Source organism: Sinocyclocheilus anshuiensis, unplaced genomic scaffold (assembly GCF_001515605.1).
Source record: "Sinocyclocheilus anshuiensis isolate Anshui unplaced genomic scaffold, SAMN03320099.WGS_v1.1 scaffold210, whole genome shotgun sequence".
Lineage (NCBI taxonomy): Eukaryota > Metazoa > Chordata > Actinopteri > Cypriniformes > Cyprinidae > Sinocyclocheilus > Sinocyclocheilus anshuiensis.
Genome location: NW_015547666.1, coordinates 1688087 through 1702622, shown reverse-complemented (window position 1 = coordinate 1702622; position 14536 = coordinate 1688087). Strand labels below are relative to the sequence as shown.

The window sequence follows — 14536 nt, the reverse complement described above, 5'->3', positions numbered from 1 at the left end:
AACCGATCCACAACACAACAAAATTAGCACAACACAATGAAATTAGCACAACACAATGGAAACAAGCCGCAACACAACTAAATCAGCACAACACAATGGAAACAGGTCGCAACACAATGAAATTAGCACAACACAAGAGAAACAAGTTGCAACACAACAAAATTAGCACATCACAATGGAAAAGCTCGGATATAATATAATATAATATAATATAATATAATATAATATAATATAATAGTTATAAGTATAATATTAATCTGCTTTATATAATAATATATATATTATATATATAGTAGATCAATCTTATACTTATAGATTAATTTTATACATATAGTATAAAATATCTGTAGAGATGTTATTTCTGGGTCAAATACATAGCTGGTTTTAGTGCATGTCAGCAAGTCATTTTTTGAGTTTATCCCTGTTTTTCCCAATCTTTGAAGCATATTTCCTATATTCCTATTTTTCCATATCACACCACAATGAAATTAGCACAACACAATGGAAACAAGCTGCAACACAATTAAATTAGCACAACACCATTGAAACAAGGCACAACAAAACAAAATTAGCACAGCACAATGAAATTAGCACAACACAACTATTTAATTTGTGCAGTGGTGAAAAAAATTGGCAAAATACATGGGAAAAAACAAAACTCAAAAAATCTTGTTCGGTATTCGGCCTTCGGCCCAGTATTTAATTTTGTTCGGTTTCGGCTTTGGCCAAGAATTTTCATTTCGGTGCATCCCTACAATAAAGTACAATCAAAAGCTTTAATTATAATCACATTGCACTTGAATGAAGTTAAAGGTGTAATCTGTCGATTGTCCTGCAGGTGACCTCATAATTCTGTCTTTTTATGATGTATGTAGGTATTTACAATTACTCCAGAGCACTCGTAGATCTACGAAGATTTTCAAGTACTACTTAAGTTACGATGGTTTTGGGATATGGTCCGCAAGTCTAAGATGATTCGTGCAATCGTTTTTACGATCAACTTAAACTTACGATGCAGCCCTGGTGTATTTATATTATATTGTGCACATGCATATTTGTATTATATTTAATTTAATTATTATATTTTAAATAATGAAAGAATTGAAAAAGAATCATTTTAATTTGAATAAATAAATAAATAAGTAAAGTAAAGTAAAGTAAAATAAAATAAATCAAATATAGTTTTACAATATGATACAAAATACAATATGACATGATTTTCCTCAAGCACAGAAACGGCACCACATACAAAAAAAGACCCATAGTGCTATTTAGTAAGTATTCATTTAGTAGATGCTTTTATCCAAAGCAAGTCACAGTAGTGGAGCAACCTGAGGTTTTCTCATCATGCTTGAGCAAGCAATGGTGGTTGACCCAGAAACCGGCAAGTTTTCAAATGCTAGCCCTAAGCTTTAACCACTAAACCACCCATGCTATATATATATTTCTACATACGCTGTGCTGTTGTGTCACAGGGAGCACTGTCTGGCAGTGAAAGAGCTGTACTGTTATAAGGAGTGGCGCTCTGCTGAGGAAAGATCTCATCGAGGGTTCCCACATAGCATCACTCTCCCAGAATGCACCTCTCTACCCAGCCAACAAGCAGACCCATCCTCATGCACAGCGGTTCCTTACGTTGGTAAGCGTGACACACTATTATATAAACATACATTTTTAGTTCTGAAAATCCTGTGATATTTTGGGGCTGATTGTCAATGATGTTCATAAAGCATCCGTCCCATGAAAACAATGGGTGTAAGAGGAAAAACTGCCACGTATGGTTCTTGGCAGGACAATGCTGTAGATTTTATTTGTTTATATGAAATGCCTCATGAGGAATGTGAGGACAGCAGACCTGTCGATGGACAAGATTACGGTGGTTTATAGCCAAAGCATGTGAGGAAGTTGGGGAGATTGGACAGCTGAGTAAATGTTCCCATCTAAATGTTTCCATGCCATCTTTGCAAGCTGTTGTCTTGCTCATGGATTGGCAACATTTTGAGGGAAGCAGCAATGAAATGGTAATTATATACTGCAGGAGAGTGACAATTAGGCTGTGTATCTTCTTGAAGCCTGCAGACAGAAAAGTAACTAAACTTAATGAGTAAAATGAATAAATCAATTAACAATGCACTTTTTTGTGTTATACAGATCTCAATAAAGACCAAGTTACAAGTAAGTGAGAATTTGACTTTGCTTTCTTCACGTATGGTGGGGTGTAAAAGTGGAAGATATATAGAGATTTATTTTTATTTACACTTGAACAACAATACTACTACTTCTACTACTACTACTACTAATAATAAATTGTGTAATAATTACTAATTCGATTTGTTTAATAAAATAATAATTATTATTAATTATTACATTATTTTAAATTAGAAAACACAGATGCATGTGTACTAACAGACCTTTGGACTCCAGTTTGCATTAAACTGCAATAATGATCATAACAGCACACATTTAATTTTATTTGACCATTTACAGTTTATATCTTCTTTAGCAACATGTTACAATGACAAAGGAAGATTTTACCAAGGAACTCACAACATGACAGCATCTTCCATTCCCTGTCAGCGATGGAACCAGCAGGTAAATGTTTGTTTTAAAGTCAGCATAGCAAAATTGACAAATAAATGTTCCTATACTCTTATTTTGTGCAATTATTTAATGCATTTTTTTTTCTGAAGAAAGTCTAATCTTCAAAATCTTGTAATAACTAGGTCTATCACCTATTCACCAAGGATTATGTCATCTAGGCCGCACGGGCAGGGAAAATAATGTTAGCTAGTAGATAGACAAGTAGCTATGTATTTAGCTTTAGATTATTGTTACAGGTAATGCAGCCTGTCTAGTCTTCGACAATGGTTAATGCAGTCGTGTAATAAAGGTTATGACAATAATAGCAAATAACAATAGATTTGACAAATATATACTTTTGGCATATGCCAAGGTGCTCTGGAGGAGGATTTGACCAGCATTGCTGAGTTATAGTATTGGGCAAATGGTTAGAATTGCACATATTAATAAACAAACGTTAATTTTAACATGCTATCATTTTCCCTTGTGGCTATAATCAAATATACTTTTTTTTTAATGTCACTACCCTAAAACTATAACCTACCCCTAAACAATTTGAATGCTGCACTTTGGCATACGTTCAGTGACCTTCAACAGATATGAAGACAGGAAACAAATGTTTTTACAGTAAAAACAATGGAGGGTCAGAATACATAAATCCAGAGGTTTCCTTTGAAATTAAGTTTTTAATGGAGAAGATTTTGTCTCTTTTCAAAACAGTGTGGAAAGGTTTAATGCATGTGGTGGGATTCAACCTCACAGTGCTGGAAATATCAGGGATAATGGGAATATTGAATTTAGCCACAGAGGTTTGAGTTTCTTGGTTGACCGCTCTGTTTTTATCCCACTCAGGATCCCCATCAGCATAGACTCTCTGTAGATGTGATTCCTGAGTTGCGAAATGCAGAAAACTACTGTCGTAACCCAGGCGGAGAGAGTGACAGGCCATGGTGCTACACCACAAACCCTAATGTACGCTGGGAGTACTGTCTGGTGCCCAAATGTGGAGAAGGTATATAAATGTATATCTCATGAATAAATAAGATAAACTAGAACAAAGCTAAGAAAATTCAAAATTATTTTTGACTGGGGTAGCTAATGCTAGATTGTCAGCTAACTCTGAAATATAATACAAATTCTGGTCCTGGCTTATCATTATTTTTCTTTTCTTCAGTTATGAGTGTGAAGACTGCACCCTCCATTACAAAACCGGTCCAGATTTACCCACCTCCTCCTGTGTCTACAGCCTACTCAATGAGCGTTATCATCTTCATCATTTCTGGCTTCGCTGGGGCGGCCTTCTTTACCATACTCATCCTCATGTGCCACAGGCGAAAGAAAATGTGGCAAAAGAGGAAAAGGTGAATAATGGACTGAAAAGTCTCATTTATAGTCATTTACAATCATATAGTCTCTCATTACAATTACCTGCACTGGGAAAAGTTGATCGCTCAAACCTTTAAAATAGGGTTCCTCAAATCCGGTCCTGGAGGGCCAGTGTCCTGCAGAGTTTAGCTCAAACCCTGATCACGCTTACCTTCCTGTGATTTCCTAGTGATCCCCTTGATTAGCTTGCTTAGTTGTGTTTGATCAGGGTTGGAGCTAAACTCTGCAGGGCATTGGCCCTCCAGGTCTGGATTTGAGGAACCCTGCTTTAAAAAGTGTGATCCATGAGGACTGATGTAGGACGGGGGTGCCTGTAGAGTTAATTTCCATCCCTGCACCAACAGAACTTAATGTACTTGTGAAGTGCTCCTGATGATCTTAATTAGCTGGTTCAGCTTTGTTTGATCAGGGTTGGAGCTGAATTTGCAGAACATAAGGACTTCAGGAACAGGAATGTACCAAGATGTACCAAGTGGGCATTGCTATCAACATCTGTTGTTGGTCCTGAAACAACATTCCTATTAAACAATCATAGTCCAAATCTTAAATCTAACCCTAACAGGACACACAATCAAAATTACTCTAGAACAGGGATGGCCAACCCTGTTCCTGGTGGGATACCATCCTGCAGAGTTTAGCTCCAACCCTAATCAAACACATCTGAAATCAAGGTGTTCAGGATGATTTGAAAACAAAGGTTTATTGAAGCAAGACCTAAACTGAAATCTGCAGGAATGTAGCCCTTTAGCAGCAGGGTTGGCTATCCCATCTCCTGGAGGTACACCATCAAACAGAGTCTTGCTCCAATTCTGCTCCAACACACTTGTCTGTAATGTTCAAGTAATCCTGGACACCTTGGTTAGTAAAACTCTGCAGTAAGGTGGCTCTCCTGGAGAATTGAATGCCCTTGCTCTTGAGAACTCTCACAAAAAAATTTACTTGAAGTTGCTTTGTAGGTTGCATTACTTAAATTATTAACTGAATGCATCTAAACAACACAGTTGTGCTTCTATATTCAGTAGGGTGCTGGAGACGCCTACTCTGACTACCCTCCCCTCAGAGCTCTTGCTGGACAGACTTCATCCCAACCCCATGTACCAACGACTGCCTCTCCTTCTCAACTCTAAGCTCCTCAGTCTCGAATATCCACGCAACAACATTGAATATGTCCGTGATATTGGAGAGGGGGCCTTTGGTAGGGTGTTTCAGGCAAGGTGAGAGCTACCAAATGTTACAAGCAAATGTAACACCAGTGGTGCTAATGTCTGTTCTTGTTCGCCACTGTCAGTGTTTATACGGACAGTCCATAACATGATTTATTTTGTAGGGTTTTGTCAGAGTGAACTTTTATAGTGTGTGAATTATTAAGTGAACCCAGTTTTAAGGACAATGACTGAACTCTCAGAAACTCTCTTCTGACTCACCAGTTAGATATGAGACTACATAAACCATGAATCAGCATGCAAAGGTTTGACGTGTACAGACCAAATAGTCCTGATATCATATATATAGAGACCCTGGGAAGTCCAGCAGTGGGTAAAATGTATACACCATATGGCTGTCTCCTGAAATAGGATATTGGATAGGTCTAGTAAACATGTGATGTGTTTCAATATGAAACTTCCCTGTAGACACTATCGTGTGAGCGAGTCCTGCTGAGGTGGTTATTTATAGTCGCCCATTAGAAAAGTGTTTACTTCTCCAGGAACACACAGGAGCCTTCAGCACAGGAAGTGTAATCTTAATGGTATTCGAAGCTGGTTCTTGAGTTAGTGCCATTGTGGTTCTGTTTCCAAAGTTTGGCATCCCCATTTAAACTATTTTGAAAAGCTTTATGACCTGTTTGTCAATGTGTGACAGAGAAAGCTGGTTTGAGATCAGTGAATGTGGCCTGTTACTCCAGGCCAAGAAAGTAATTTCTCAGTTAAGCAAGTCAGACTACTATGCCTTCTACACTACTTCAAACACAGGATAAAAGCTCATAAACTGATTGATGTTCCAGGTTTGTATTGCTACAAATCCCTCAGCAGGATCAGCAAATTACTGCAATGTGATTCCCAATGTGCCTGCTGTTCTTTAGAGCCCCTGGTCTTTTGCCGATGGAACCGTTCACCATGGTGGCAGTGAAGATGTTGAAGGAGGAAGCTTCGGCTGATATGCAGAACGACTTTCAAAGAGAAGCTGCACTCATGGCTGAGTTTGATCACCCCAACATTGTCCGTCTCCTGGGTAATGTATCTCAACTGTATGCCTTCAAAGGCTTGCACTATACATCTGCTTGAGGACTTTCCTAAAACGAACCACATCTGCTTCCTATTACACTTATGTCCTTTCCTTAAGGGTACCACACAATTGAAAAAGCCTTAAAATAGCTTGACTTATCCATTTCAGAGTTGACCCAGTGTGTAACCCTGGATCAGTCCCCTCTGTGGCATTCCGGAACGAGATTCAATGCCTCGACCCAGTGTTAGAATAACAGAAGGATATTTTTGGTTAGGTATCAACTGTAGGAAGCACAACTAAGCCTGTCGTTTGTGTATCTGTCATGCAGGAGTCTGTGCGGTGGGGAAGCCCATGTGTCTCATGTTTGAATACATGGCCTATGGGGACTTGAATGAATTCCTGCGACGGCGCTCTCCAACGCAGCAGCCCAGTCTAAGTCGGGATACCTTGACGTACAGCAGTCTCGTGTCAGAACCTGAGCGTTACCCACCCCTCAGCTGCCTGGAGCAGCTCTCCATTTCCAAGCTGGTGGTGGCAGGAATGGCGTACTTGTCGGAACGCAAGTTTGTGCACCGTGACCTAGCTACCCGCAACTGTTTGGTCGCCGAAAACCTGGTCGTGAAAATTGCGGATTTTGGTCTCTCGCGCAACATATATGCAGCAGATTATTACAAAGCCGGTGAAAATGACGCCATCCCGATTCGCTGGATGCCACCTGAATCTATCTTCTACAACCGCTACACCAGCGAGTCAGATGTGTGGGCTTATGGTGTGGTATTATGGGAAATCTTCTCATATGGCATGCAGCCATACTATGGCATGGCCCACGAGGAGGTCATCTACTATGTAAGGGATGGAAATGTGCTCACCTGTCCAGAAAACTGCTCACAGGAGCTGTATAACCTCATGCGTTTGTGTTGGAGCACTCATCCCAGTGACCGGCCTAGTTTCGCAAGCATTCACCGCATCCTGGAAAGAATGCATGACCAGATGCTCCAATCTGGCCTTTCTTGAGGATCTCTAAAGATGCAATTCAAAGAACCAAAATGCTCCAATCTTTAAGGAACTCATTCGAATCCCAAAGAGCCCTGAGGGATCTTGAAGAAGGATAAAACATTTTAAGGTATCCACAAGAGCTGAAGACAACCCAGCAAACCTTTAAGTGCCCACAAATACTCAAGAACCCAGAGGAACATTGAGGAATGTGTAAGAAGCCTGAAATGATTGAAAAGGCTCTCACCTTAAGGAATACTGATCCCTCAAACTCTTTGAAGATGAGTTTGGTTGCATCTGTTCAAAGGATCCCAATTGTTTTCTTTCAATGAAGCAGATGTACGGTAGACATCATATGTGCGCTAGTCAAGGTTTGAGGTGATTCATATTAACAGAATCACCGGTAATAAAGGTTAACATCTGGTAATAAGGTGGATGTAGTGCAGTCACTGCAATAATCTAGACTGAAATCTCTGCAAGCAGAGACATACAGTATGTCTTTTCTATTTTGAGTAAAAATCTGAGAGAGTACAATGCATCTGTTAGTAACATTCTTCGAAAAAGTTAATTCAAGAACATGCTATAGTGCTTAAAGCTGAAAAACGTTGTCAATGTTTAATTTAAATTTAAAACGTTTAAATAGAATTGCTTATTCCAAAGTGGCACATCATCACTTTATTTTATTTTGTAACTAAATAGTTTAGTTAATTTCTCATTAATTGATATTCCAAGATACTATGTTTCTTTGTGTGTTCTCGGTTATATTTGTGAGTGAAACAATGTATCAGAAAATATTGTAGAGAAGTGTATGTAGAATATTTTTGAACAATTTCTTAAGATCATGTCTCATAATTCATTAAAAATTAACTTGTATGAATTATATTTTCATTCAAATTATATTTGAATTTTATTATAAATTGAGACAAAGACATCTGCTTAAAATTAACTTTTAAGCATTTATCTGTTTGATGGTCCCATATACATTACCAGCCAACAAACAATAAAACCTATGAAAATGAAGTAGTCACCCCTTTGTCTAGATTATAATGCTGCATACACTGAAATCACTATACATCCTGGTGCATTCTGGGATACTATATAAACAGTACTATAGTAGTGTGCATGTGTACTTAACACTTTACTTCATCTGATACAATTCACTCATTTCATTTTCAGTTCAATTCAGTTCAGCATGTCCGAACTTCTGACAGGTATTTAGCTAAAATCTCAGAAAAAAATGCTTTGGGAATTTGTTATTATACACGCATAGCATGACCTTTTTTTAGTGTTATTATTATGTCATTATTCTATTATTACACAATTTTACACAAATTATGTTAATATAGTGGTTTCATTAGCTATATGAATCGATGTTGGATATGACTTGCTTGAAATAAAACTATTTAGTATATTTCTCTTGTTGTTGTCTTGAAAACATGTTCGTAAATAAATACACCAATCCACAATTGCAGAAAGCAACATTCATGGTATATAAGTAACTGTCCATATCAAGTATGATCAAATGTGGTAATATAAGGAGCTTACTAAGAAACTAATAGTCTACTGGACACTTGTTTTTCAGTTTAAAATTGTGGTTTGCTTCAGGTAGCAGGCAGGGGGCAGTATTACATCACAGGAACTAAAATGACCTCATGGAGCCTGATTTATGACACTACCTTTCTCTGCATTTGAGCCGGTTTTTGCTCTAAGCATTCAAAACAGGAACTCGCTGAGACAGTATTAAATCACGCTGGCATTTAATGAAGAGGGATGGTGAAGGATTTACTTTCAACGTGTGTGGGACTGTTTCTCTATTCCAGCATTTAATTCATCATCTCAGAATGTCGGGTCACATCTGATAATCCTAGAAATACATTGTCTTTGCCATGAGTTTTTAACTGTTATAGAAACCTCGAGGAGTAAGCAAGGCAAAACCACAGACGTCCCAATAGTAGTAGGCCAGGAAAAACAAGTGCCGAATGGATTCACGAGCCGTGGCTGCTGCCAGCACGTTTGGAAGACGGAGAGGCCACAACACAACCGAGCGGGTGAATTTGGGCCTCAGTGATTTCTATTCAAACCATACACTCTCTCTGCCCCTTATGATGTAACTTGGAGAAAAACACCAAATTCCCGAACACCCCACAAGACAATTAAAAAAACCTGATTCTTTCTTAATACAAAAAAGTCCTGTTGAAATTGGATAGGATAATGGATTTCATAAGGGAGAAATAGAACAAATTTCATTATCCTGTTCAGCCATTAAGGAATAAAAAATAAATAAATAAATAAATAAAAAAAAATAATAATAATAAAATAAAAAAAGTTTCACTCCCAAAGATTTTTATTTTAATATTCTTATTTTGTATTTTTTTTTTTAAATATAAATTTCATTCAGTATTTTTTTTTATACTGTTTATACAGGAGAAATAGAAGACATTTCATTATTCTATTCAGCCCTTAAGGGAAAAAATAATAATAAAATAAAAGTTTCATTCTCAAAGATGTTTATTTATATTTTTTTTGGTATTTTTTATATAAATTTCATACCATCCTTTTTATGCTCTTTATTTTTTTTATTGGTTAATTATACTAGTGATATATAATGCTAATCAAATAGTAAAACTGTATAGAAGATGTTTAGAAGATGTTTAGAAGTGTTTAATTTAATAATAAACTTCATAAATTTCCTTAGAAATTAAAGTTGACTAATGTAAAAACTGTTAACAATGAAATAGAGCAATAAATGAATGAATGAATGAATAAATAAATTAATAAATGAATAAGTAAGTAAATAAATAAATACATAAATAAATAAATAAATAAATAAATGTAACAGGTTAGATAATTTGGTGTTAATGGGCAAAGTTATACTGAACAAAAATATAAACGCAACACTTTTGTTTTTGCCCCTATTTTTCATGAGCTGAACTCAAAGATCTAAGACTTTTTCTATGTACACAAAAGGCCTATTTCTCTCAAATATTGTTCACAAATCTGTCTAAATCTGTGTTAGTGAGCACTTCTCCTTTGCTGAGATAATCCATCCACCTCACAGGTGTGGCATATCAAGATGCTGATTAGACAGCATGATTATTGCACAGGTGTGCCTTAGGCTGGCCACAATAAAAGGCCACTCTAAAATGTGCAGTTTTACTGTATTGGGGGGTCCGGGATCTCTGTGCATTCAAAATGCCATCAATAAAATGCACCTGTGTTCGTTGTCCATAACATACGCCTGCCCATACCATAATCCCACCGCCACCATGGGCCACTCGATCCACAATGCTGACATCAGCAAACCACTCACCCACACGACGCCAAAATAGAAAAAGTCTTAGATCTTTGAGTTCAGCTCATGAAAAGTGGGGGCAAAAACAAAAGTGTTGCGTTTATATTTTTGTTCAGTGTAATAATCAAATATTTTGAGTTAATATTTTGTTATTTTTTAAATGTTGAGACATTGGGATTTTATAAATTCTAGTGGAGACATGCGAGCTTACTGGGGTCATTTTCTCAGGAGAAAGCAGGAAACCACAATGACCTGCGAGTCTCCTTTTGATCGTCATCTAATCTCACTGCTGTCTAGGAATAACAACCAAGATACTGATGAGATCCTGTTTGTGATCTTCTCTTCTATTGCTAAAGCTATATTCTTTGATTTAGATTCTGTCTAAACCATCACAAGCCAGTTTTCGGTCTGTCTCGGGGTCTGACACAGGGTCTTTGAGTGAGAGGGTGGAGTATTATAAACCTGGGAAGTGGACAGTAGGTTGACTGTTCCCATTTTAGTTAGTTTATTTTGGACTTGAGAGCACAACTTAGTATAGCCGTGGTCTCCTACATTTCAGAATAGTAGTACTTGGATGCCTATAACTTGCATTTTGTAGTAAATGATAAATGTTATTACATTTCTTGCACTCTTGTCCAAGTTTAAATGCACCATTAATATTTGTAAGGTGAGTTTGGGAACTGAATTGACCAGCTACAGCCTCTGCCTTATATTTTAATTTATTGCAGGACTATAGTGTTATTATTATTATAAAGACTCTGTTTATAAGACTCAGATTCATATTATTACGGATAATACAATTGCATACTTAAAAAAAAGTAGGTTAATAAAATACTTAAAAGAGTATACTTAAGTGCAAATTAAATGTAATGTTTTCAGACATTTAATTTCATTTTAATGAAAATGTGGTACAAAAGATTAAAACGATGATTTAAAATGCAACAAGTTATCTGAAATTCAACTTTAAGCCACTTTAAATTTAAGTCAAAATGAGTTGCACAACTAAGCTGGTGATGCTTAAAAATTTAAGGCAGCAACAGGATTATTTATTTATTTATTTATTTATGTATGTGAATGTATTATATTATTTGTACGTTTTTTAATTTATTTTATTTTTTTATTTACTTCTAAGATTTGAAGTACAGTAAAAGTGCACATTCAGTACAATTAAGCTTATTTTTTTCCCAAGGATAAATCCAAAAATTATGTCAAATCTAAATATTTGGTAACACTTTAGATTGCTGGGGAACACATATTCACTATTACGCGAATAAGTGAGTTTCCCCTCAAACTCCTAATTTGCTGTTTATTAATAGTTAGTAAGGTAGTTGTTAAGTTTAGGTATTGAATGGGATTAAAAGATTTAAAATATGGTCATGCAGAATAAGGCATCAACATGTGATTTATAAGTACTAATAAACAGCCAATATGCTAGTAATACGCATTTTAATGATCAAATAGTTAATAGTGAACAGTAGTCTAAAGTGTTACCAAATATCTCAACTAGTGCGTTTAGACAATTAGATCTCAATGTACTTTACATTCAAACGTCAAGCTTCATGATGGCTGTCTGAGAAACTGCATGTCTACTATCACGCATGACTAAAGAGTAACGCAAACACAGAGGAATTCCGACCCCAGCTGCTCTGCTTTATAGACTTGGCCGTGTCCGAGCAAAAACTGAAGTCCAATTGTCTCGTGGAATCTCTCTGGCCATATGTTTCACATACCAAGCATTTTCACGATTGTTTTACAGATATGACACACGCTCATTATAGCGGCCAAAAATGAGGCCAGCGAGGGTCTGTTTTTTATAGTTCTTGTAGATTAGTGACATCAGCATTGACGGAGAAATATCCCCATCACTCATCAGCTCGCTCTAAACACGAGGATTTCCTGCCGCATTGCAGGAAATGTGGAAAACTCCATTTTGTTGTAATTCTGGAAAATATCTGTCGACTCTAAGCCATGACATTATGGGGTAATTGGCACATTTTTCCTTTGCAAAAGAACAAATGAACTAAAATGCCAGCATGTGTATTCTAGTAACTCCACCATGTAAATGCAAAACAGTATTCAACATTACATTTTCAAATAAATGACGCACAGAAGAGGATTTGACTCATATACAGATTTATTTTAAGAAGGTTCACTAATCGTATGACATTGTTAAGTGAATGTTACCATACAGGGTTTCAGAGTTCAGACTTCATAAGGGAACAGGTATCTTTTCTGAAATGGTCACATTTGCTGAAACGTAAAAGGAAATGTCGTTTTTCAACCCAGAATGAACCTATGGCCCATGACCTGTCGAGCACAGCTGTCTTTTCTGGACGGACATTATTTGGAGCACTTGACTGCTTCGAACTCACAAGACTTGCAACAGGGCTGGAACATTTGCTGCTCGGTTCATGTGAAAATAAAGAGGTCTTATAGGTTGTTTTCCTGGTAAGACAAATAACATGAACAGAAACTCAAATGTCTACAGTGAATCGATGCATATTTTCACTGTAAAACTTATGAGAATGTTAGTATTGACTACTGATAATACTGACATGTTTTAGAAATATAGCATCTCAGCCAAAACCCCTCTATTTGTCTAAGTGTGCAAATCTTCAAATTTGAGCCATATTAAAGTGGATTTATTCTCTTTACACACAACACTATTTCAAACACGATTAAACATTAAAGCAATACTGTCAAAATGTCATAGGGTACAAAATACTGTTTTTACCTTTGTTTTAAACTGGAGGTTATTTCCTGAGAAACGTTCCCTCTTATGAACAATACGCCATATAAAACTGTTAATTTCACAGATGTTAGCATTATAGTATATTGAACATTACAGTCAAGTTGAACTTTCCTACAGTGGCCTGGCAAGTTTTTGAGCACTTACAAGTCACACTTACTTTATATAAATTTGATCATTTTTTTATCAACTGTGTTAGCGTGATTTTAGTGGATCTGTGACATTAGTTCTCCTTAAATTCACAAAGTAATATAGTATTCAGTTTATAAAAAAGTGTCATATTTAACATTAAATGTAACTTACATTTTTCAGGCCACTGTATGTAGCGCTAACTTTGGATACTAAAACACTTGTCCTTCCATGTTTGGCCAACAATGTTATTTTGTATGACTGAATTAGATTTTAAAGAAGAAGATTAGAACATAAACAATATTTAAAAATAGCTATACCTTGGTTCAAATGCTTAACTTTAAACAATAAACATTCCATTTTTGACTAACATATGAATATATACACATATTATATACATACGTACATACGGTGGTATATGAAGAAAAGACATTTTGATCATTTAATTTCCATCATGTTGAACCATAAGACATTTTAAAATTAGTTTAACATCATGACATCTGATTTTGATTAAGGCCGTGACACAAGCTATGTTGCATCACTTCAATGAATCAGTCCGTTCTGGGGCCACAAATTGGACATTCATAAAATCATCTTCATTTGTACTATTATTTTGTTTTAGAAAAGTATACATAATAACTTAAAAACTGAATATAATAAAAAAAAAATATATATAATATTTAAGGCACGGGTGTTGATCCCTGTTTAAAATTATAGGGAATGATATTAGCAATGTGTGTGTGTGTGTGTGTGTCAGGAAAAATATAAAATAGTTGCGTAAATTAAGCTATTTCAAATCACTACGGTATAAGTTTACCCAGTTTTACATCAATATTTCACGGTCCTTGTCATTAGAAATTCAAATCCAAGCATTCACCTTTTTGGACCCCATAAACTTTGCTTTGAAACAATTGCTTTGCAATATTTTTATTTTTTTTGTAAAACATACTTCAATAATCTTTGTTTCTATGTAGAAATTAGATTATTTTTCACAGTTTATGCTCACCAATGCTGCATTTATAGGATCAAAAATACAGTAAAAACTGTAATATTATGAAATAGTATTAGAATCTAAAATAAGAGTTTTCTATTTTAATACATTCTAAAATATAATTTATTCCTGTAATGCAAAGCTGCATTTTCAGCATCATTACTTCAGTCTTCAGTGTCACATGATCCTTCAG

The 14536-nt window shown here is 35.9% G+C and overlaps 1 protein-coding gene across 1 annotated transcript in view; it reads left to right on the top strand.

Annotated features, from left to right (window-relative positions):
- The window catches only part of LOC107702603 (muscle, skeletal receptor tyrosine protein kinase-like), an 11702-nt gene extending 3860 nt beyond the window's left edge, over positions 1-7842 (top strand). The window contains exons 3-10 of the mRNA XM_016504977.1: positions 1476-1639; positions 2152-2175; positions 2504-2592; positions 3433-3592; positions 3755-3941; positions 4986-5180; positions 6047-6195; positions 6518-7842. Of these exons, the coding sequence (XP_016360463.1) occupies positions 1476-1639; positions 2152-2175; positions 2504-2592; positions 3433-3592; positions 3755-3941; positions 4986-5180; positions 6047-6195; positions 6518-7203 (1654 nt within the window). The 3' untranslated portion in view covers positions 7204-7842. The remainder of the gene's footprint in view (positions 1-1475; positions 1640-2151; positions 2176-2503; positions 2593-3432; positions 3593-3754; positions 3942-4985; positions 5181-6046; positions 6196-6517) is intronic.
- Positions 7843-14536: the final 6694 nt, after the last annotated feature.